The sequence below is a fragment of the Colletotrichum truncatum genome, assembly GCF_014235925.2.
Source record: "Colletotrichum truncatum strain CMES1059 chromosome Unknown Contig_0009, whole genome shotgun sequence".
Taxonomy (NCBI): Eukaryota; Fungi; Ascomycota; class Sordariomycetes; order Glomerellales; family Glomerellaceae; genus Colletotrichum; species Colletotrichum truncatum.
This window is the reverse complement of record NW_027222406.1, coordinates 182,781-206,371: the sequence shown is the minus strand read 5'-3', so window position 1 is coordinate 206,371 and position 23,591 is coordinate 182,781. Positions and strand designations below refer to the sequence as shown.

Sequence of the window (23,591 nt, the reverse complement as noted above, 5' to 3'; positions counted from 1 at the left end):
CATTTAACCGGTGGTCGCCGGGCAGCCAAGGTGATGGTGGCGGAGGTGACCTGGATTATGCGTGCTACGAGCGGCTAATCTCTCTGTTTATAGATTTTATGTGGCAGTTGCAGTGTTTGCGTGAACCATGGTCCCAATTTCGGTAACTCAAATACAAAACTACGTCGTGGAGCATAACAAGACGTCTTGATACATCAATCATGAGCAGCGGTACGATGCCCTCTTTACATTCAGAAAAATGGTTGCTATGCAGTTCCAATCTAGGTGGATGCCACACCCCTCTCTGTCCGTCCTCCTCTTGTCTCCCCGCGCAATCTCTCACGCGTCCTACTCCTTCTTGATGAGGCTCTCGAAGAGAGGCTTGAGGCTCTTGGCGCTCTTCTTGGGATACCTCTTCTGGTCGTTCTCGTAGTCGACATAGGTGACACCGAAACGGGTCTCGTAGCCCTCGGCCCACTCGAAGTTGTCCAGGAGGGACCAGGCCATGTAGCCCTTGACGTTGACGCCGTCCTTCTCGTAAGCGTCGGCCATGGCCTTGACGTAGTCGTCAAAGTACTTGACACGGAAATCGTCCTCGAGAATCTGCTCGATAGACATGTCGTTCTCGCCCTTGAGGGAGGTACCGTTCTCCGTGACGTAGATGGGCGGGTAGCCGTAGCGCTTGGAGAGCCAGTTGAGGAGGTTGCGGAAGCCCTGGGGGTTGGGGCGCAGCCAGAAGGACTGGGTCTCGGGGCCAATGTTCTCGCCGTTCTTGGACTCGAAGAGAGTCTCGAGGTTGCCAAGGAAGTCGTCGGCAGGGGGCTCGCCGGTCTTGTGCTTGATGTAGTTGGCGGTGTAGTGGTTCATGCCATAGAAGTCGTTGGAGCCCTTGACGAGTTCAACCTCCTCGGGGGTGAACTCGGGCAGGCGGTCGCCGAGCTGCTTGCGCATAGAGTCGGGGTACTTGCCGAAGTAAATGGGATCAGCAAACCAGGAAATGGCGAACTCGATCTTGCGGTCGCTGGCCTCGACATCGGCAGGGTCTTCGGGGTCCCACGGGTAGGTGGCGTCGCCGTTGAGGGTGATACCGATCTGGCCGCCCTGGGTGGGCTTGATCTCCTCACGGTAGACCTTGACAGCACGGGCGTGAGCGAGGATAAGGTTGTGGCCAACAATCCAGGGCTCGCGGGAAGAATCACCGACGGGGGACTTGGTGCGGTCAGAAGTGTGACCAGGGGCGAAGAAACCGCTGTTGTAACCGAGAATGGAAGAGCACCAGGGCTCGTTGAAGGTGATCCAGTTCTTGCACTTGGGGATGGCCTTGAACATGACGCGAGCGTAGTGCTCGAAGTCGAGAGGGAACTCCTCCTTGTTCAAGAGACCGCCGTAGCGCTTGTCGAGTCCATCGGGAAGGTCCCAGTGGAAGAGGGTGATGAAGGGGGTGATGCCAGCCTCAAGGAGGTCGTCAACGAACTTGACGTAGTGGTCGATACCAGCCTGGTTGATGGGGTCATCACGGCCGCCGATGGGAATGATTCTGGACCAGGCAATGGAGAAGCGGTAGGTGTTGGCACCAACGGACTTGAGGAGAGCAATGTCCTCAGCGGTGCGGTTGTATGAGTCGCAAGCAACGGCACCAGAGCTACCGTCGGCAATCTTGCCGGGGATTTTAGAGAAGGTGTCCCAGATGGAGGGACCACGGCCGTCCTTCTCAACGGCACCCTCAATCTGGTATCTGCAATGGTTGGCAAATAGCGTCAGCAGGGGTTTGGCATGTCATGTTGTTGGACTCGCTTAGCGTGCAACAAGGAGGTAAGGGGGGAGAGGGGAAAGACTGCGGGTGGGGGATGAGGAGGGGGGACAGCTGGAATTACAGCGGGTAAGACGGAGGGGGGAGGTTGGCGGAGGGTGGTGGGAGGATGCTTGCTAGTCGTCCAAATCGGGTCATGGGCGGAAGAAGGCGTACAAGTGTAAAGGTGTAAATGTGCAGGGTGTCAACGGCTGGGGCACGAGATGGGGACCGAGATTGACAGTCGAAGATCACAAAATCGTGAGATGATATACGTACGATGCGGTGGCAAAGCCCCAGAGGAAGTCGCTCGGCAAAGACATCTTGTTGAATTTCAAGGGTTGTCCTAACAGCTGGAGGCCTTACGGAGTCAAAAGGCGCAAAAAGCCTGCTTTCGTGAGTTTTGATGGATGATTCGTCCCGAGAGATACCAGCCGCTTTTTTTTCTCGGCGGATAGGACAGGAGGATCAAGGTATAGATCGAGGTGATTTCGAGAGAAGGGAGACAAGGAGAGAAGAGAGAGCAAGAAGGGGTGGATCGAACAGACAGAGGATGAGGAGTTGCCGCGATACTTATACGCAACAAAAGACAGAGAGAGAAAAAAGGACGGAGGCAGAGCGAGCGATGCAATCAACTCGCGTTATTCATCTGATTGGGGATACCTGGCAGGTTAAGGTAAGGCCATGTCGAATTACAAGGATAGTAAAAGATGGGACAAACACCCACACGGCGGACATGGGACATGGGCGTTTCGTGGAGCGCAGAGTCAATTTGGGACCCAGGAAGCTCCAGAAATTCTCCCGTGTCGGACCGTCGTCACCGAAGAGCTAAGACTGGACAACGCCCGGAGGTAGAAGTGGTGGGTTAAGAGGTGAGGTGATACGTAGTTCTGCGATATCTACAGCGCTAATGCAGACGGACATTTGGCGTCAGTGGTGTTAGTGGGTGTTGGCAAATCTGCTTCCATGTGCTGAGTGCTGACCATGGCTATGTTCAGGGTGTTCTTCCGCATGGAACACCGACCGAAGAAACTCCTCTCTGGCTTCATTCGCTAGAAAGGTATCCATCCATAGGTACATACCGACAGGCAGGTACAGCGACCAAATGCAAAATGATTGCTGTTCTGGTCTTTGGTCGCCTTACTGATGTCGGGTGACCCTGCGTGACCCGGCTGGAGGGGTACCCCCCGAGCGAACCCTAGGTACCCAACCTGTACCACCGCCTCTACAGGGGCCGCTGCAGGTGCGCCCAGGCCAGGGGCGCCTCCCATTACCCCGCCGTGGGGTCCCTTCACTTGAGAGGAATTCCCTTCTCCCCGCTGGGAGCAAAAAACCAAACGACGGCCCGTCTCTCCGAAAAACCACATCTCCTTCGCCCAGCCTATGACAGGTGCCTATTCGAAACAGGACCAAACCTCGATCCCTCACCTGATGATCCAGTATGCTGCTTCATTGGACACCTCTTCTGATTTCGGAACAAGCGCCAGCCTCGGGACTCTGCAACCATGCGAGGACGGCAGCATGCGAGGTGCGGGAGCTTCGCCAAATCCTCGGGTGACGGGAAATCAATCAGTCAATCAATCTAATCATTCATCGATCCTAGGCCCATGATGCCTTGATGTTTCCTCAGTCTACATAATTGCCTCTTGATCATACCGCCACAAGCCGGACTATGGCAGCTCTAGCTTGTTGTCAACCCGTTATACCCGTGCTGCCTTGCCCATCACACCCAACTTGTTTTCCTGGCTCGCTCGCATAGGGCGACACAGCAACGTCGCGGGGAATTCTCCCGGCGTCCGACACCTACCAGAGGCCAGGTAACCACCACTCTCACCACCCACCAAATGCATGCCGAGTCCCGCCGGCCTTTCCCTGTCGTCTCCGTCGACCTTGCTAAGCGGACGTCGGGCGGGAGAGGCTCGTCCAATGTTGGCTGGGGTTCTCCAACAACCGCTTTAATCCCAACATCTCCGCACATTACGGGCGCCGATCCCCAGCTTCATAATGAACCAAGAATATAGATAGAAACGGCCTCCGAGGACACCTGGCTTCAACATTTGCGTCTACTTAAGTCAGTACCCGGGGGGGACTTTTCCCCCTTTCCCCTCTTGTCTTTTTCGCTCTGCGTCTTTCTCTATATCCGCACACCAGTTTTATCACTTTCTCCATATGGAGTGCAACACGAATTTCGCGACATTCGCTTTAATCTACTCAATTCCGCCCCTCCATATTCCTGAGGCCTCAATTCCTCTCGCTTTACATGGCATATAACACGCGAGAATCACATGTCTATCACTGATCCATCATTTCCCGCATAGCCAATTTGCAAAGGCGCAATCGCTTGACCAGATGGGATACGACTTACAATCTTCGGCCGATCAGCCCGCCTCAGCCGGCTGGCGGGCCCGTTCTTTCGAGCCAACGAGCCTTCGGCCCTACACTCAGGTACACGCCCTGTTGTCTTACACCTTGCTGGCACGGGAAATCGTCGGGACTTTTACATAGGTCGCCATTGTACCATATATCCTAAGTTACAACAAGTCATCGCTTCCAAGGCTGCTTTTCTTCGTCAAACACGCTCCAAATCAGCACATCTCCGCTCACCCTTTCCGGGTTTCCTTTTTCCTACTCAGTACCGCCTCTTAGTTTCCGGTCAACTGTGATTAACCCTCCTTATCTTCTTACACGGCTCCCTTCCCGGGCCTTCCGTCAGCTTTCAGCGCTCGGCTTCGTCACAGATCATGTCGTTGAGGTCTGCGACCAGAACCACCTTCAAACATCAACCAAAGCTTCACCGTTCACCGAGGTGTGCGGAAGCCGGGACGAAGGTGAGTCGGCCCAAGCCCAAGACACCCCTAGTTCCATTACCACCTACCCTGCTGCCGTAATGCACGACATGGCATGGGATCAATGCATGCCCTCCGCAGCCGCATCCATATCGTCTCGCTCACCCAGCTTGCGTTTTCCCGACTGGCTCGTCGTCATGTCCACATCCTCAGACTCTGGAGCCACGTTGTTGTCATCGTCTGCGTCGGTCCATTCCATAATCTCCCACTCAACTCTGATTTTCCCGTCCCTACTCTGCCCCGCACCCTGGCTGCGATGCAGGTTACCCAAACGGGTCCCATCGAGCAAACTGTCAAACCATGGGACCCCGCGGGTTTCCCGTCCAACTACCGTAGTCGTTGTCGGAACGACGGGTTGATCTTCCGCATCCTCGAGCTCGGGAATTAAACCTAGGTCCTCCAGATCTCGCAGGTCTTCGCCGCGCAAGCTGGCCAAGGTAAGGTGGATGTAGTCGGCTTCTGTTTGGGGGCGTTCCGTCCAGTAAGACAGAGGCGTGCCGCAGAAGCCGCAGAAATGTCGTTTGGAGGAGTTGTTAGATGCGGATTCAAACACACGGTGGATCATCGAGTGTCTCTCGTCTGGGAAGAAAGCATGAGTTGTGCTGCGGTACCATGAAAGCGGTACCCGAATCATGGCCGCCAGCGGTGTTGCCAACGGAACTCCTGTGCAGACAATGATTAGTCTCGGGCTTCCCGTGGAATGTGCATTGCCTCTCATGCAAGAGCAACCATTTCGAGAAATAGTCGTGGTTGGTATGAAGGGCCCGACTTACTGTGCCTAGTATCCGTATGAAAGAGCACCTGAGCCCTCTCGGTCGTCTGTTGAGGAACGTCGATGATGTAACTGTTGCGCCCGCATTGGCAGCCGCCGCGCAAGGGTCGTTGCAAGCTGTTCATGATGGCTGTTGAAATTCGCCGGTCGGGTGGAAAAAATTGTAAGTCCGGAAGTAAAACTGAGTTGAGGGTAAAAGTTCTCAGAATAGACAAGTGCAGGGAAGGGCGTCAATTTCACTGGGTCAGCAGTATGTTCTCGTGTTTGTTGATCTTTCCCGGCACAGAAGGTGAGGTCAGATCAGTCGAAGCTTCCAGGTGAACCTGGCAATCGCTCCGTCCCACCTTACAGGCTCCAGTCACACCCCAAACCTGCGGATCTCCCGCCATCCATTGCCTGAGGTGGCCTGTGTACTTGCCTGCTTACAGCGCCTAGCCCCGCCCTGGATGGGCTTTGCGTGGGGCACTTTCGTCATACTTCCCAGGCCCACGTCGCTCACCTTTTTTTGTTTGTTTTTCATGCAGCATGTATGAAGCTTTGGTTTGACGAAGCCTGGATAGAGTTTGGATAGAATCGCTGCCTGGTGGATGTGTGGACAACAACCACATTTGCCTCTCTTTGTAAACAGAGTAACGCCTGCCTATCGCACCATCAACTTACGTTGGCGGGAAATAGAGCCCCCTGAGCTCCCATGTCCAGCCCATCGAGAAGCTCCATTTCTTCACTGTCGAGTTCAAACATGAATACGTTGATATTTTCTCCGATCCTCTCCGGGTTGCCGCTCTTGGGCAACGGGATGTAGCCCTTTTGTAGACACCACCGCACCAACACCTGCGCCACTGTTACTGGTACCGTCGTCGTAGCCGCCGTTGCTGTGGCCGACCGTTTCTCCGTCTTTCCAACAACCTCTACGCTCCCAAGGCCCACCTCCTCCACCCCGCCGCCTCCGGCCCCTCCTTGGATACTAAACGGAACCCGCCGGCGCACCCGTTCAACGACCCGTGCCAATACCGGATCTGACATTTTATGGCCTCTAGCAAGCGGGCTATACGCCTGCACAACGATTCCATGCCGTCGACAATATTCAACTAGCTCTCTCTGCTGACACCACGGATGAATCTATACATCTCCAATGTCACCATTCCATTCCATGAAAAAAAAGAAAAAATAAACGACCCAACAAACAACGACCATTACTCACCTCAATCTGGTTCACGACCGGCGGCCAAACCCTCGCGTACCCTTTCATCTCCTCCAAATGTTCGATCCTGAAGTTGCTCACCCCGATCGCTCTCGTCCTGCCCTCCTCCAACAACCGCTCCAACGCGAGCCACATCTCCTTCCGCTTCTCCACGGGCCTGTGTACGAGGAACAAATCGACGAACCCATCCACGCCGGCGATGCGTTCTACGCTGCGCAATGCGCTCCGGTACGTCTTGCCCGCATCCCCCGAATAACGCCCGATTTTGGTCGTCACGTGTATGTCTTGTCGTTCGAGGTTCGCCTGCGCGAGATAATCCCTCACGGCTCTGCCAACTTCCGCTTCATTGCCGTATAGTTGCGCCGTGTCAAAGTGTCGATAGCCTGCCTCCAGAGCCGCGAGGCATGCACTTGTACATTCTTCTCCCCTGAGCTGGTACACGCCCAAGCCTATCCGAGGCACCGCGACGCTGGTTCCCGGCAATATGACGGGCTTGTCCATGTTGGTCCTTTGCTCGGTTGTTTGTTGTGAGTTGCACAGTTGGTTGCCTGCTTAGAGCGGTTGACTCACTGTTTATGTGTTGATGCCTACTTTGAACCCCACCTGTAAAAGAATCAGGGCTACAACAACAGCCACAAAAGTTCGCTTTAAAAAAACAAAAAAACAACATGATGAAAAGCCTGGCTGACGCTGCATGGGAATGATACCGAGTGCTTTTAGAGGCTGTTCTTTTTTTCCAACTATTAACCTCTTATAAGTCAACTCCATGACGGCCCGTAGGCCAGCATGCAAATAGATAATTGTAATGTTACATTTCCCCTCCGGTCCATAAAAACGCCCAGCGACAGACAACCCCAAAGTCCCGAAACTCATCAGAGAAAGGAAGAGACGACTAGCCCGTCTTCTTCTTCTTCTTGGGCCGCTCCTCTTCTTCTTCCTCGTCGCCCTCGTCGCCATCATCGCCGTCGTCCTCGTCAACGTCACTCTCTGCGCTGCCAGAACCAGAACTCTCGTGGGCACTGTCATACTCTTCAGCGACGTCACTCTCGCTCTCGGCGCGGAAGTCCTCGTCAACACTCTCCTCATCCTCATCTGCAGAGCCACGGTCCGCTTTAGGTCCGACAGCCTCCTCTTCAGAGTCGTCCATAACCTCTTCGCGGAGGGCAGCAGCGAGGATATTTGCGTCCTCGTCGATCTCGTTCTTGACACGCAAACCTTTCAATCTGAAGAATTCCTCCAGCCCCTTGAGGTCCTCACGGTTGATGTTGCTAAATTGGGATGAGCCTGCACCGTTCTTCATCTGCACCGTGATATCGAAAGTGGAGAGAGCCGACACAGCTCCGCCAACACGAGAAAAGGTGACGGATGCTGTCTGCTCGTACGCAATATATGTCGCGGGCTTCGGTACAAACATGAATGCCTTCTCCAAGCAGTAGAGGAAACCCTCGCTAGCCTTGATAGAGCACTTGATACCGAACTGGCTGCGGTGACTGTAGAAGCGTTAGCATTTTGTAGTCCCCACATGACAGGAATGGCAACGTACGTCTGGAAGTCCTTGGCGGGCGTTGTAACCTTCTTGTTAGCCAGGCCTCTGAAGATGTAGGTGATGACCTGGTGAAGAGGCTGCTCGTAGTGAGGCTGCAGTCTGTCCTTGTAACGCTCGTCTATTTGCTCCTCGGTAAGGTTCAGGTCGATTGTAACTTCCTCATCCTTCTTGAACTGCATGACGATGAAGGGGTATCTCGTCTGACCCTGGCGAAGAGGCGGGTCCAAGCCGATGACGAGGAGAACATGCGTCTCGTCTGGCTTGGGGAGAACCATGAACTTCTTGATGGCGTCGTACTGGATCTTGTAATCGTAGGTTTTACCACGCAGACGGAAAGACGCATCGTACATGTCGATGTCGAAACGTCCTCTGTGAAATAATGTCAGCCAAAGGAGCTTGTGGCAGGCGATAATTAAACACGTACCTGGGAGTGAGGTGTAGGATGTCCAAGAACGTAGCGATAGTATCGCCGGCTGTCTCGCCAATCTCAGCCTTCTCCATGAGGGTGTCGTAGAACAAGGTAACGGCATTCTTCTCTTCCTCGCCAGCATCGCTGCCGGCATCTTCGCCCTCCACTTCCTTCTTGACGGTTCCAGGGATGTAGAATCTCATTTCGACAAGTTGGTCCTTGCCAGCGCCGGCTTTCTTTCCCTTGCCTCGCGCGCCGCCCAAGTGGCCATTGGTTCCAGTGTCGTTCTTGTCTGTAGGGGCGGAAAACTCGACAGCGACTTCGTTGCGACCTGCCAAGTTGGTATTGGAGATCTCGGAGTAGGGGATCTCGAAAGCAGGGCGGTTCTGAACGTGGAACGACAGCTCAGCTTTTCCAAAGTCGGCTTTGCCCCAGTTCCATCCTCTGAGCGAGTGCTCCTTGTTCTCGAGGTTGGTGCTGTACCAGTTCTTGAAGATCTTGCTCAAGCGCTCGTAGTCCTGCAGCAAGTGTGGAGTCAGTACTGCATTGACTATTATCTTCGATGTGGAAAGCGTCTCACCTCTTGTTGAAAGCCATCCAGCTGGATAATGCGCGATTCGCGATTGAGAATCTTGATCTCATAGCCCTTAGCGGCTCGGCTCCATTGTGCTGAAGCAATGCTGCTGTGATCGAGCGTGAAAGTGTCGCCGCCACCGGCAGGCTTCCATCCAAGACCGCTCTCGGCAAACCTGCACTTGCCACTCTCCTTGGAGAGATCCAAGTAGATGCTGTCGAAGCTCTCGCTGAATTGAATTCTCTTGTCAGTTAAAGCTATTTACGACAGGCTGTGGGGGCGCTCGAGCTGATGTCCAATTTTCCGGCGCAAATTTGAACAGAATAGAAAGTAACTTCTAGTCATGCGACGGGCGGCCTCAAGATTGGCTCGGCGCGGATGCAAGAGCTGGGAATGAAGACTCACATAGCTGCCATGGTTGTGCAAGAGAAGCTAAATCTCTGAGCCAAGGGTCGCTGGGTGTCGTCAGGGTGAGGTCGCAGAAAGACGGCCACTCAAAGCCAATACTCTGAATAGGCGAAGTCCAGCTCAAGCTGCAGAGTATACAGAGTGGAAGGTGGGAGGGCTGACGATGGTATGGGGTTGTCGGTGATAAAATTTCGGGCGATTGGACCTTCGCGCAGTCTTCTCCTTGTCGCGCGAGGCTCTGGTGGCACGGCGACGCGCGACCTGTTAAGTGAGTGGGTCTTTAGTTGCCCTCTTCACCCTGCGGCGTGGTTTTATCGCGTTTTTCAAAATTGTGTTAGTAAGCCTTTGGCTCCCTCAGGGAATAGCGTACCTACCCCAACTTCGAAGCTGGAGCGCAGTTGCCAAGTGTGGGGTAAGGAACAACACTAGCCGGCCTTAAGCTTGAAGTGCCCGAGGTTCTTGTCGTCTCAGCCAGTTTAGGGGATGGGGGTATGCCAACAAGATGGGCAAATGACCGGCTAGGCCAGTCGCTCGGGGAACTGGAAGTGATCGCTCTTTTTGACAGTCAAACAGCTTAATCCTTCTGCTTTCCATCTACTCGTCACTGCTTGTACCTCATAGAGCCATCGCTTTCCGGACAAACAAATATAGCTCGAAATACCAGCTGAATACCTGCCTTGTCCGAATTGAATACCAATCAAATCTACTAGTTTCTGAACACTCCTACGAAGCAAAACATCCTGCCAACGTCATTATGTCTAGCCCGCCGTCCCGTCTGAAGAACATTCTCGGCCACCTAGGCCTTTCATCTTCGTCTGTTCCCAAAAACGAGGAGGTTCCGCCAGCTTATCACCTCCATCAGCTTTCCCCAACCTTTTTTCTTGAACGTGCTGCTTCCATAGAACCAGATGCGGAGGCCATCGTTCACATTACATCAAACAACAAATTGCTACGACGGACTTATCGCGACTTTGCTGAACGAGCAACTGGACTTGCATACTATTTGAAGAAGCATAGCTTCAAGAGGGTTGGTATTCTGGCTCCCAACACTCCGGCTTTCCTAGAGAGCATATTTGGTATTGCTCTGGCCGGCGGTTAGTACCTTTTGTGCGCCTTGCTTTATCTTGACAGATGACTTACCAGACCAAACAGGAGTCAACGTTGGCGTCAACTACAGACTGAAGCAGGATGACATCACTTACATTTTCAACTTTGCCGAAGTTGACTCAATCATTGTCGATGCGGAGTTCGTTCATCTGCTTGATGATTTCCGGCAAAAGTACCCAACCATCCCACTAATCGTTGACACCGACACCGACGCCGTAGAAGGCGAACTGAGTGGACCCTTTGATGAAGCCATTTTGGAAGGCCTGCAGTATGACAAAACCCAAGGCAACAAGCGATTCGCCGGGCTCCAGTCCCACTGTGAAAATGACAACGACATGCTTGCTATTCCTTTCACTTCTGGGACAACATCCCGTCCGAAGGTGAGACTCTGGCCGGAACCCGCCAAGGCTGCTAAGCTAACGAACTGTCACCTATAAGGGCGTTGTATATACTCATCGAGGGGCTTGTAAGCTACGCTCCTTCACCATATGCAAATGATTTCAGTGAGATGCTTACTTCTCAAAAGACCTCGCAGCGTTAGGAAACGTGATCGAGTCGGGGCTTAACTCGCTTGATGGACGGCGCTGTAGATACCTGTGGACATTGCCATTGTTCCACGCGTGTGGATGGGTTCGTGAATTTTCTTACTTTTACTTGTATCGTTTATAACGCTAACTTTGAAAGACCTTTCCTTGGGCGGTGACGATGGTCCGAGGAACGCACTATACTCTGAGGAAGATTGACTATCCTCTCATCTGGAAGCTCTTGATAGAAGAGGAAATCAGCCATTTCAACGCCGCCCCGTTCGTCAGCACGTCTTTATCTAAAGTATATGTATTCTAACATGCCTTGCAGAACTGTCAACACTCTTCTGTGCTCTGCGAATGAGGCAACGAAACTGCCCAATCCTTGCCGCGTCACAGTTGCCGCAAGTCCACCGAGCGGTCACTTGTTCGAGCAGATGGTATGTCCCGTCAGCTTGTTCTTTCAGTTTCATCCAATTCTGACACGAACAGACGAATCTCAACCTGATCCCAGTTCATGTATACGGAATGACCGAGACTTACGGACCTATCACAAAAGGCTACTACATGCCATCCTGGGACAACCTGGCCCCCAGCGAGAAGTACGCTAAAATGGCTCGTCAAGGCCATGGCTTTTTGACAAGTCTGCCCATTCGTGTGATCAAAACAGACCAACCGGAGGGCGTCCTTATTGATGTAGCCAAAAACGGAAAGGAGATTGGCGAGATCATCTTCAAAGGTAATATATGCTGTAAGGAGTACTACAAAGACCCCGAAGCAACTAGATTGCTGTTTGCTGGAGGAGCTTTGCACTCGGGCGATCTCGCAGTGATGCACGAAGACGGGGCGGCGCAGATTCTTGATCGGGCCAAGGACATCATTATCTCAGGTATGGCGCCTCATTCCAAGTAGGTTTGACCGGATTTGTAAACTGAAGAAACCTTTAGGAGGCGAAAATATCTCGTCAGTATCCCTCGAAGGCATGCTTGTCCAGCACCCCGATCTGCTTGAGGCTGCTGTCGTAGCCATTCCTGATAGTCACTGGTCAGTCGATTCCTATTCTGCACGGTTCAGGGTCGATGTGTTGTACTAACAAACCGCAGGGGTGAGCGTCCTAAAGCCTACGTGACGGTCAAGGAAGGTAAGAGCCTACAGCCGGAAGATCTGATTTCGTGGGCGAAACACCAGAGCAACATCAGCAAGTTCATGGTGCCGCGCGAGGTCGAAGTTGTCGATGAACTCCCTAAGACTAGCACTGGCAAGCTGAAGAAGAATGTCTTGAGAGAATGGGCGAAACATGGGCGTAAGGAATAAGTGGGAGTGAAGGAAAGCTGGTTCTGTACGAATAAGCTTAAACCCATGTACGACTGGCTACCTGTACAGGTGTTGTATGTGCGCTAGAAAGTATTTAAATGGAGGAAAGGCCACTATCATGTGTATAGGCAAGAATCAGATATCAATTCTTGGCTTTTGCTTGATTACGAAGTGGTTGTTTTTGACTGGACATAAAATCAAGCTTACTGCTCAGAATGGAACCCAGCTGTCCTTGCAAGGGTCGGCAGTCAACGACCAGATTCCTTTCCCATGTTCGACATCCAATACTGTAACATACCCTACGCTAGTAACATTTGTCCAAGGCATGGTAGCAGGAGTAAGGTCAAGGTCTAAAGATGGGGCAGGTACGGATACCTCTTGCATATTACCACACTGCGACAGGTAATATGTGTCATTGTCTAACCTATCACACCTCGGAGGCCAAGGACCACGGTGAAATGCGCAAGTACCTACTTTAGTGAAGATAAGTAAGGCTTGTGCCCGAGGTAAGACAGGGGAAGGGTAGAAGGAGAGAAGCAGGGAGGTAACCTGAACTGCGGACGCGGAAAGTACAGCCCCTTGTCATCAAGGAGGTCCACACCACTGAATATTTTTCCTACCAGTAGGTCAGAGGGATGTCACGGTACTTTCCATGCCTTTGACTGTTAGTGAGGTAATTTCAAGCCACCCAGCCCTTTGAGCCACGGACGAAAGCTGGGACACGAGGTCATGAGGGCTTCGTATCACGAGACCACAAGAACTCTAGAAAGCACCAGACTGTACGTGATGCCTTCAAAACAGATCGCTACCAACGCCGTCCGGCATTGTGTATAAGGCCATGAGCAGGAACCTAAAACCAGACCCCCAAGAAAGAACACTCACCAATAAGGCACCCTAACAGGTGGGAGAGCCGAAGCTCCGTAAAGCTAAGGGACGGGAACACGCCATAAGGGGAACCCCAGGAAGGAAGGCCATGTCGAAGACGAGCCACTTGGTTGAGAAAATCGCCCCAAACGGAGACGTAGTCAACTTGAAAACGGGGCCAAAACGGTTGCCAAGCTTGTCCGCTTGACTACAACTGGACCGTTATTTAACCAGCTGCTGCATGGCAAGTTCATCAACATTCATGGGCTAACTTTGGCGAGACCCTTAGATTGTGGCACAATTGTCAGAGAGAGAATTTTCAGATAACGGTTCACTTGAACCCAGACGCAGCAGAATTGGCCTAGGGACCACTTGTCCTAGCATGTCGTCTTAACTCCCAATGGCATTACCTCATGCTGCTGCTGCTGCAACGGAAAAAAATGCTTCTTTCTTCCAAACCCGAGATCACCGCATGCGTAGCTGCATTCTCACCGACATACCCAGATCAACATTGCCCCTATCCCGGCTCAGACAGATAGATCCGCCTTCTCCTTTTCTCTTCTTGCTCTGGCGTCTTGCGACACATGGAATTGTGAGCGAGACGAAAAGTCGATGGTCGCTAGTAAAAGCCCTGTCATCGTAGCGACAACTTAACCTTGAGATTATCTATATCCTAGAAACGCACAAAGGCGTCATCGTGTGGGTTGATCGACGTGGGTGAGGAGAAGCACTCTTTTGACGCTTATTATCAGTCCACTCACACCCACCTTCGCACATGTCGACCTAAGCGCCCCCAATACGAGCATCCAAGATTTAGGACCACTCGAGTCAGACATACGCAGGCCTTTTATCGTCAAGGCTGCCAATACAACCACTCACAGAAGACCAACAAGTAAAAAAAAGATTTCTCGGCCTGGGTGAGAAGCAGCAGCCTCCAAAGTCTGGTGAAACCGGTGGCCAGGCGAATGTAGTAACTTTGGCTGGTCAAGACGCATATCACACAGGACACGACAGAAGACAGCTGCATTATGCAGGCCACTGTGGATATTGTCTGCTTCTCCAACCGGGCAGACTGGGCTCGCGTGCAAGTCACAGCTCAGGATTGGGTGAGAGAATCCATGTAAACGCACCTTGGTCCTTGGGGGCCTTCCGCGCCCCATGTCCGTCAATTTGTCTAGCAACCGCGGATCCTTTCAAGCGGTCTGCGTCTGCATTTCCCGAAGCCGAGTTCACATGGAAATTGCCCTGTGGACTTATTTATCTTGCGCGTATGACCCTCATAAAGCCCACCTTGACCCCTCTTCGAAGTAACAGCATCTTTAACCGTCGACAATGTCAATGATGATGTGAATGTGAGAAGTGATAGAGCTTAGGTGAGGAAGAAGCAAAGACGTAGCGAGTTACTAGACTCGCTCCAGCAGGTGAGTCGAATTGGAAGAAAGCAGCCGACTATGAGATAAGACAAGGACAGATGAGAAGGGGAAGAGACGTATGAAAGGGTCGAGAGGCACTAACCACTTGACTAACGGGGATGGCTCGCTACGAACAGTGGCGCGATGAAGGGGACGGGGGGAGAGATTTCTCGTCACCCCGGACAAGCCATGGCCGGCTTGCCGTACAAATAGGAGACGAGGAAGACACTAACCAGCCGTGTAGATCGAGATTATAGAGAAGCGACGACATCAAAGACATCAACGACAGGTCATTTATAGATTAGTCAACCGGCCAGCCGCATCCCCAGCAGGTGAGGCATAGAGAGAGGCAACGACGTCCGGAACTCGTTCGGCGTGTCCTGCGTCCCCTGCGCCGCAGCAAAGATTTTTTTCTTGGGCGACAAGCCCTGGAGTGGAGTGACTCTGGCATAAAGGCAGGCCACCCCGTTTCACCGTTTGCCGGCCTGTTTAGGTACGCCGGCCTTCTTCGCCTCCCGCCGAAGCACGACGCGGAAAGTCTATCTTAGGATATTACCACGAAGTCGGTTCACTTGAGCAGGTGTCGTAGTCGGCTGACGCTGCTGGGCCCCTAGTCCCGGCAAAGAGTGGTCCGCCTATAGGTCAAAATCACTCCACGAGCACGGTATATGGGCAAAATCGCTGTGCAGGTAGTCTCCCGATTGCCCACCGTTCTTTGCCATCCCTAGAGATCGGCCATCGCGGCGCCTCTTCCGGATTGCTGCTGCTGGCCAGACGCTCGTCCGGTGGCTCTAACAGACGCAGCTTTCGCCCACTGAAAATTGCCTGGCCTCGGGTCTCGTCCGGAGTCTTACAATTGTGGCTTGTTTGATTGTCTTCGCCCGATCTTGGTTTCTCGTGAATCGGAGGCCCCTTTTCGGCTCCGGGATCACGGGGAACAGCCTCGAAGCTTCGAAAGCGCGAACGAAACCTCTATAAATCGACAACGGGTTTGCGGTTGTCTTAGGGTCCGGGTGAGCGGGACTCGAAAGGGGGGTCCTCCAACCGACAAGAACCCCCTCGCCACTCCTGGCAAGAAAGACACAATGGCTAACACGCCTAACGACAACATTCCCTTCTACGAATATCTCGTGGACGACCCGGAGGTAAGTAAAAAAGCATGCAGCACAGCTTGTGTTGCCCTTTTCGCTCGGTCCTTTCTCCTCGGGGGTGCAGCCTTCAGGGGCTTGTTTCCCTTCATGAGCATGTCTCTAGTCAACATACTTCCCGTCACCCCTTCACCACCATCACCATTTGTCCACCATACCGCAGCGATATAAGGTGTGAAGGGTGATGCAGTAGACCAAGCGGTCGGGGGCGAGGATATGATGCCACAGACCAACAATACTAGATCAGAAACCCAACAGGGGCAATCAATGACAATTCAAAGTCATGTTCGAAAAAACCACATTGTGGCGCTCGGTTTTCCCGCGACCGTTAGTCTTCCAAGAAGATAGTATGGATGTGTCGGACGGGAGCCGGCGAAGACTCATGAGCTGGAAGTTCGGTTGCATCGCCTAGAATGGGGTGATGGCAAGGTGATGTTTCCAAAAGACTCCATCCAACGACCGATGAGATGGGCCATGGGGCGAGAATGCGTAGAGATGACCGTGTTAGGAAGATTGCTTCTAGAGAGAGAGATGAGAGAGAAAAAGACAAAGGGCAAAGTCTGACCATATTTCTATCAGCAGATGATAGCCTCGACGCCGTTATCCCCGCACTTTTCTCCCAATATTTTCGGAGGGGCATTCGACGTCCGCGACCGCCCGCACCACGCCACTCGGCCCAGGAATCAGGCCATGCCAGGTCCAGGCCACAATCGACCCAGTTCAACGAATGAATCGACCATGACAATCCCAAATTCAAGCCAAAACGTTAGTGGCATTCTTGGACTAGCGACGCCGCAAGCTTTGCTGCTGCAGCATCAACAAGTCGCGAGCCTCCAGCGCTATCACCAACAGCAGCCCCATCAACCAGCCCTGGAGGGATTGGAGTTGACAGCTGCCGAGAACCAGGGTCACCAACACCAATTCGCCTCGGCGCCATTTGTTGATCACCAGGGTCCGCCCGCCCTGCTCCATGCGCAACAGGCACCTGCCACATGGCTTCCGCCCGGATATGGGGCCCCGTTGTACAGTGGCAGCCAGCAGCAACAGCACGCTGCGGCAGCGGTCTCCTCGTCATCTTCTTCTACAATAGCGGTATCAGTAGCCAATCCTCCCGTCACGGTTTCTGCAGCAGGCGGCCTGAGCAGCAATAATGCCGGCGGCGACGGCGGGCAGTTATTCGATTTCGGTTTTGCTGCACCACCAGGTGAACAGGCGTTCCTTGGCGGAGACTATGCCGACATCACGCCACTTTCCACAGCAGCAGCAGTGACAGCTCACCCGCAACCAACAACCACTTTTGATTTCCATTCCTCGCCATGGCGTCCGAGGCTTCAGGATAGCAGCTCCGTTACCCTGACACCAAATATCACAGCCGTGGCCGCCGCCGAACTGAACCACGACGTCCGCAAACAGAGCAAAGGCAGCATGGAGGACGACAGCGACACTAGGGAACCATCGTGGGGGGACGACGAGGAAAACGATTACCAGGGCCACCGAAGACGAGGCGGAGGGGAGGCCGGGGTCAGAAGCAGCACGTCACCTAGGCCTCGGAGGCAGCAACGAAAGGGCAAGCGGCGCGCCGTGGCCGATGCCGGCGCTGGCGTCAATGGTGCTGTCGAAGACGAGGACGAACCCACCAGCCCCGCGGGCCGTACCAGCGTCAGCGGTCGTTCTAACAAATCGGCTTCGGTAGCCTCCACGACGGCTTCCAGCAGCAAGACGGCGCCGGCGCCACGGCTGCGTAGCGCTTCGCGCACTTCAAAAAACGCATTGCAGAAGCCCGCTGAGACGGCCGAAGAGCGTCGCACCCGCGCCTCGCACAACCTCGTCGAGAAACAGTATCGTAACCGGCTCAACGCCCAATTTGAAGGCCTTCTCAACGCTTTGCCGGAGCAGGTGCGCGGTCCGGCCAGTACAGGTGCGGACGGAGGGGGCGACGGAGGCGGCGGCGGCGGCGGCTACGAGTCGGACCCGCAGCCGGCGGATCAGGAGCGGCGCGTTAGTAAGGCCGAGGTGCTCGACATGGCGCGGCGGCACATCAAGAGCCTGGAGCGGGAGCGGGACGAATTGCAACGTGAGCGGGGGGATCTATTGCGCAATTTGGAAATTATGGAGCGGGAAATGGCCGCCAGCGGCAGCGGACGACTAGACGAATTTCTCGATGTCGAGGGACCCGCGGACAGGAGCGGCGAGTCATCATGGAGGAATGTATGAGAATCATTGAGACTGTTTTTTTTTTTTTTTTTTTTTTTTCCCGCTCTCATCGTCCACCACCTTCTTTCTCCTCTGTCTCTCTGACACCCTTCTGCACTCATTTTTCCGTTGTGTTTGGGTGTGTGTGTTGTTGTCGTTGAAGCCGTCTTTTTTTTTTTTTTTTTTCCTGCAGCTGCAGAAGGAGGTAGCGCGTGAGCTCAAAACTCGGAGGCAAGGATGCCGGGGGTTTAAAAGATTCGGAGCATCGCCGACCGACTGATGCCACGCCGTGCGGCCACGCCAGGCCAGTAATTGGCCGGTCCTGTGTCTTTTTCCCCCTTCCGTCTCAGATATCGGTTTGGCGGACATGTCAACATGGTCACGGTCACGGTCACGGTCACGGTCACGGTCACGCACTCATCCTCCCCCCCTCCCCCCTCTTAGTCTGTTTTACTAGGGGCGTCATTTCTTATTTTTGTCATTCTCTCTCTCTCTCTATATCTGCAACCTAGTTTGGGTATCATGTCTTTCTCCCATGTCTCCTTTTTTTTTTTTTTCTCCCCCTTCTTAAATCCCTTTTCTCTACCCCCCACCTTTTTATGGATGGATCATGACCAAAGATTTGTTTCAAGACCCATTGCAACGGCTGGGTCAAAAACGGTATAGACCGGAAAAGGGGGCAGGCTGGCAGTAAGAGAAGAGGAAGGGAGACCGAGGCATAATCACGAAGAGGATACAACGGCGACGGGTTGGGAAGCGGTGCTAAGATGGTGTATGGTGGGATGCATACATACATGTTTGTATACATGTATATATGCACACGTATGGATGGATGGATGGATGGGACGGACGGAGGAGATGGATGACAAGGTGGGTGGGGTGTGTGTGTGTGTGTGTGTGTGTGTTTGTGTGTGTGGCAGTAGTAGTAGTGAATGTTGTTGGTTTTATCTGCCGTAACGATGGAGGCGGAGGAGGAGCATTTAGCAACATTGCGGAGGGGTGGTGGTGGTGTTAGGTTTTTTTTTTTTTTCCCATGACACGTATGGATGGGAATGTCATGCCTTGCAGACTTGGCTGGTCGGCACATGTCTTGATGCCCGGAACATTATCCCGTTTTGCGGGGGGGGGGGGGGGGGGGGGGGGAGGGGGACGATAGAGGGCACAACCAAACCAAACTCACCCCCACTTCACTTCACTTCACCCCCCCTTTCCACTCACTTCCTCTTTTATCATGGAGAATGTTTTGATTCAGAAATCTTCCACTTGGGAATCTCGACAAGCGAGAGTTTCGGGTAAATGGGATGCTGCACAGGTCGAAACAGTCCCCCAGAAGGACGCATGTAATAGACAAGAACGGGCATGTGGGTCATCAAAATCCATCAGAGACGACGATGCTTATTAGTTGGAAAAGAAAAGATCCTTTGTAAAAATTTGATTTGTCCGGCGCACATCAAATGCGTCCAAACTAGGATGAAAGCACCCGATTCTACATCCCTCTCCCACCTGGCGTGCCTTTCCTTCCGCCTGTCTATGCACACTTCTCGACTATCTGCGCTCATCCACTCTCCTCCACGTCCCCGCAGATGGTGCGGTGTTCCCTTTTTACAAGTTTTTTCTCTCAAGTTCTTCCTTTTCCCAAAAAGTCATGATCCATCAAATCGTGTCCAGCGAGGTCGCCTCTCCACGACACTCGCCTTTTTTTTTGTACAAAATAACAGTAGCGGTTGCGCTGTGTTTGATCAGGTGGTAATAATAATAATAACCCCGAACAGAAAGCCCGTTGCGGTGTTTCTGTCCCTACGCGGTAGAGTTCGCGCTGCGCCAATGCCATAAATGTAGGCAGTGTAAAAAAAAACAAAAAAAAAACAAAGGACAAATAAGGAAAAGAAAGCGAGTGATGCTGATAGTGGACGACAGCAAGTTGCTGTTGGTCGACGGTGATTGTGTGAACCGAATCCACTCTCGGTCTATTCGAAATGACAAGCCTTTGGTACACCCCTCCGATATATGCCAACAAGTCTATAAGAATCACGGCATTTGTGGTAAAAGCCACCGTGATGTGTCGAGAAAGATGTTAAAAGATGGTGTGTTTGTGTATGTATATGGTTGCGCCGCCTAATGTGGCCCAAACCGCGTCGCTTCGCCGAATATAGTAAAGTGTAAGTGAGTGAGTGAATGTGTGTGTGTGTGTGTGTGTGTGTGTGTGTGTACGGGAATAAATGGTAAGGAAATGTTTGTGGTGTCATGTCGGGACACGCTGACGTGGGTGGGCTTAGATTCGGCTGCCAGAGTAGACTGGCGGGAAGAGTGCGTATTGGCCTGGAGGGGGCGGAGTGCTCAAACTGGTGGTTCGGGCACGTTGACGCCGGTGCTTGATCGGCTCCTTCGTCTTGGTAAGTGGGAGGCTCTCGCGAGAAAGGTTGGCGCTGGTGCCCTCGGAAACCGCACGCATGTTTCCGGTCGAATGGGATGTCGTGAGCATCTCCTCAGTCTCGGGCAATGTAGCCATGGTGGACTTTCGTCCCTTAGGTGAGCCGAGGTCTGGGAAGTCGTCCACGCTGATCGAGCGCGAGTGGTCGATGCCTTCGGCCTTCGGGTTCCATCCTTCAAACGTCGTGCTTCCGGTGTATCTCGTCAACGCCGTCCAAGTCGAGTTGGTTGATGTGTGGCGTGCCTCGGTTGAGGTAGTCTGATCCGAGGAATTGCTACCGGTTGTGGATGTGCTGGCCCGATCTCTGGCGAACAAGCCGGGAGTTTCCATGGTCATGGTGGGCTCGGCGTCGAATGAAAAGTGGCTGCTGTGGCCTCGGGACATAGGGGTAGGGTATTCGTCTGCGTCTGATTCGGCCAACATCTGCTGGCGGAAATCTCCAGGGATAAGAAGTGATGGTGACAAGTTGAAACCGTGTGACTCCTTGAAGCTCGAGGCGTGCGAGGCGGTCCTCACATGCAGGTGAGATTGGCCTCGGTAGCTCGTTTCCATTCTAGGATGAGAGAAGTTGGGCCGTATTGGCAGCGCAGAGATTGTAGGCGTGATAGCCTCATGGCCATTTGCAGGAGAAGTTGGGCTAGAGGGGCTAAGTGCTGGAATATCCAAGTGTCCTGTCGATGCCGGCTTCAGGCCAATTGACAGTGGCGCCACAAACACGGCATCGTTGTCTACGAGGGGCTGCGCGACTTCCTCTCTGACAATGTCCAAAGATGGTCGCTCCCAGGCATAATCGCAATTGGCTTCGACTTCATGCTCATAGCAGTAATCGATATCGTCCTCCCAGCTTGCTCGGTGAAACCCGCCGGTTACTTCCTCCTCATCCTCATCCTCCTCCAGAGCTGCTCTCAGAGCAGTCTGCACGGTCAACATGTCAAAGCTGCCCAACGTGTCCGAGGCACCACTTGGCGGTCGTTGAGGTTCGTCCTCGTGGGCCTGTGCAAGGTGACGTAAGGCAGGCACAGATTGACTTCCTCTCAACGACGAGCGTGTACTGACCAGGCTGGCGCGAGAATGTCTACCCATGGGATAGGCCTCTTCCTCTTCAGGCACGTCAGGCAATGCCATCTCGTACGAAAAGTTCGTGCTGGCAGTCAGAGGCCACGCAGCATCGTCCGGTGTAGTGATTGCATGGGAAAACCGAGGATCAGCATAGAGGTTCAAGTCAGCCGCGTGAGGCAACTCGAGAATCGTTTCTTGCGGCCCGTTCATGGACTCATGGAAGGAATCGGGGTGATGAAAACTGCCACTAGTCTGAGGCCGCTCCAAGGGGTCGATGTCTTCAATAGTGCTCAACCCTCCTTGTTGTAACGAGATACGGCTCGACGTTCTGGGTGGAGGCATGGGGCGGGTTGGGATGGCAGCGATGATGGCTTCCTCGTCAATTGGGGACCTGGGCGGGCGTGGCGGTGCCGGGCGAGGTGGGCTGGAGCGCAGTTGCTCCTGAGATCTGGTGTGCATGATTGACCGTCGAGGTGCCGAGGTTGGAACAACCTGCCGTGCCAAGACGGGGGGGCGGTTCAGAAAGAGCTCGGCATGAGTCTCGTTCGTAAAGGCGTTCTCTGGTGGCGGCATGTTCAATGCCTCCGATGAGAAGTTGGAAAAATGCAAATCTTCAACGTCGATTCCCCTCAGTGATCCGGTAGTCGGCCGTTGGCTAGCACGGATGGCCGAGAACTCGGTGACCAGCTCAGCACGACTGCCCCGCTGAAGGTCCGGAAGGTGGTCACGCCTGGTGTGTGTGACATGTTGGAAGTTATAAGGCCCTGAGATCTGGAGTTTCCTGGCGAGGGCTGGGTCGTCTCCTAGTTGGTCTTGTCTTAGAGTCCTACGTCGGCCGAATATTGACGGGAGGAGAGGGTCCTTGTTTGCGGAGGGCAAACCGTCCAGGGCAATCTCACCGGAATATAATGAACTGCCAGAAGAGTTACTGCTGCTTTCGCGCTTCATTTTGGCCCTTCTGTTGAAGATGGTTTTGCCAAAGAGCTGGACGCTCTCGGGGCGGTCTCGGGACGGCATGCTGCTGGAAGTCGACCGACCAGAAGACTTTCTGGACAAAGTGATGGTTTCCAGTGTGTGTTCCCACGACGGACGACGATCTGAGGTGATTGAGCGCAGCGAGGACGACGAGCCCGAGGACGTAGTGGCGTTGCTCTTGTGCTTGTCCACGGCCGAAGCCCTCTTCATCTGCTTGCTCAAGGCACGAATTCTCTCAGGCGATGGCGGTCCATCAAGAGCGGGTTCGAACAATTCTGATGGAATGGTATTGGGATTGTGTTGAGTAGAGAGAGGAGGGAGGGAAACTTGGTTGTTGACGGAGGATGGCAACGCGGCATCTTTGTTGCTGGCACTGGCTCTCTCTTTCCTCCGGGGAGGTTTGTAGGCCGAGTAATACGGCAGTGGAGCGGTAGCCCACATCTTGTTTTCGTCTTAATGCAGAGGGCGACGTCAAGCCAGGCGTGCCCCCTCTCAAGGGATCCCCTTCTTTCTCCAGTTCGTCAAGGACAGGTCCCAGTCGAGGCTTTTTCCCTGATGCTGTTCCCTATTGCTCACTTTTTTCCTTGGTTCAGAATAGAAATAAAAATAAAAATAAAAATAAAACTGGGCCTAGGGATCTGGACCGCGCGGGTTGTGTATTCCGGGGGCGTATGAGGATGCCCTTGGTGCGTGTAAGAGTTGGTGTGGGTGGGCTGGGTGGCTGGCTAGGTAGGACACGCCTGTTTAAGAGAGTGAAGAGAGCGCGCAACAACAGCAACCAGAAAACCTACATCCGTCGTCGACCTTCTTTTTGTTCGTCCTGAGGGAGCGACAGGTGACGGAAAACCAGCTACTCTGTGGGGGATGCGCCTGGGACTGGTAATATATTTAAGATGGTACTGTTTTCAATGCGTTAGGAGCCGGGGGTCAGGATCCGAAAGTTGGGATCCGTCAACCTGTGATTTCTTGAGCGAAGAACCAGACGAGACAAGAGAGCATGCTAAGGAAACCGCAGCGAAAGACTGGGAGGGGATGTCAGC

The 23,591-nt window shown here is 53.4% G+C and overlaps 7 protein-coding genes across 7 annotated transcripts; 2 read left to right on the top strand and 5 right to left on the bottom strand.

The window, feature by feature from the left end:
* Positions 1-327: 327 nt before the first annotated feature.
* CTRU02_212595 (beta-glucosidase) lies at positions 328-2,091 on the bottom strand (the record flags this gene model as incomplete). Its single annotated transcript, XM_036723573.1, has 2 exons — positions 328-1,714; positions 2,048-2,091. 2 exons carry the CDS (start codon positions 2,089-2,091, stop codon positions 328-330), a joined length of 1,431 nt encoding a protein of 476 aa, XP_036584849.1.
* Positions 2,092-4,675: 2,584 nt separating this feature from the next.
* CTRU02_209029 (uncharacterized protein) lies at positions 4,676-5,511 on the bottom strand (the record flags this gene model as incomplete). Its single annotated transcript, XM_036723574.1, has 2 exons — positions 4,676-5,277; positions 5,388-5,511. The coding sequence occupies 2 exons, from the start codon at positions 5,509-5,511 to the stop codon at positions 4,676-4,678; spliced, it is 726 nt and encodes a 241-aa protein (XP_036584850.1).
* A 526-nt stretch (positions 5,512-6,037) lies between these two features.
* On the bottom strand, positions 6,038-7,088 carry CTRU02_212594 (alcohol dehydrogenase; the record flags this gene model as incomplete). The annotated part of the gene is made up of 2 exons (XM_070205878.1): positions 6,038-6,217; positions 6,588-7,088. The coding sequence occupies 2 exons, from the start codon at positions 7,086-7,088 to the stop codon at positions 6,038-6,040; spliced, it is 681 nt and encodes a 226-aa protein (XP_070060271.1).
* A 391-nt stretch (positions 7,089-7,479) lies between these two features.
* On the bottom strand, positions 7,480-9,532 carry CTRU02_212593 (structure-specific recognition protein; the record flags this gene model as incomplete). The annotated part of the gene is made up of 5 exons (XM_036723576.1): positions 7,480-8,077; positions 8,131-8,502; positions 8,558-9,060; positions 9,123-9,345; positions 9,522-9,532. 5 exons carry the CDS (start codon positions 9,530-9,532, stop codon positions 7,480-7,482), a joined length of 1,707 nt encoding a protein of 568 aa, XP_036584852.1.
* A 746-nt stretch (positions 9,533-10,278) lies between these two features.
* CTRU02_212592 (amp-binding domain-containing protein) lies at positions 10,279-12,469 on the top strand (the record flags this gene model as incomplete). Its single annotated transcript, XM_036723577.1, has 9 exons — positions 10,279-10,618; positions 10,677-11,011; positions 11,070-11,097; positions 11,158-11,261; positions 11,316-11,434; positions 11,487-11,595; positions 11,648-12,044; positions 12,103-12,199; positions 12,259-12,469. 9 exons carry the CDS (start codon positions 10,279-10,281, stop codon positions 12,467-12,469), a joined length of 1,740 nt encoding a protein of 579 aa, XP_036584853.1.
* Positions 12,470-16,475: 4,006 nt separating this feature from the next.
* CTRU02_212591 (helix-loop-helix DNA-binding domain-containing protein) lies at positions 16,476-18,107 on the top strand (the record flags this gene model as incomplete). The annotated part of the gene is made up of 1 exon (XM_036723578.1): positions 16,476-18,107. The coding sequence occupies one exon, from the start codon at positions 16,476-16,478 to the stop codon at positions 18,105-18,107; it is 1,632 nt and encodes a 543-aa protein (XP_036584854.1).
* A 2,251-nt stretch (positions 18,108-20,358) lies between these two features.
* On the bottom strand, positions 20,359-22,992 carry CTRU02_212590 (pak-box p21-rho-binding protein; the record flags this gene model as incomplete). The annotated part of the gene is made up of 1 exon (XM_036723579.1): positions 20,359-22,992. One exon carries the CDS (start codon positions 22,990-22,992, stop codon positions 20,359-20,361), a length of 2,634 nt encoding a protein of 877 aa, XP_036584855.1.
* Positions 22,993-23,591: the final 599 nt, after the last annotated feature.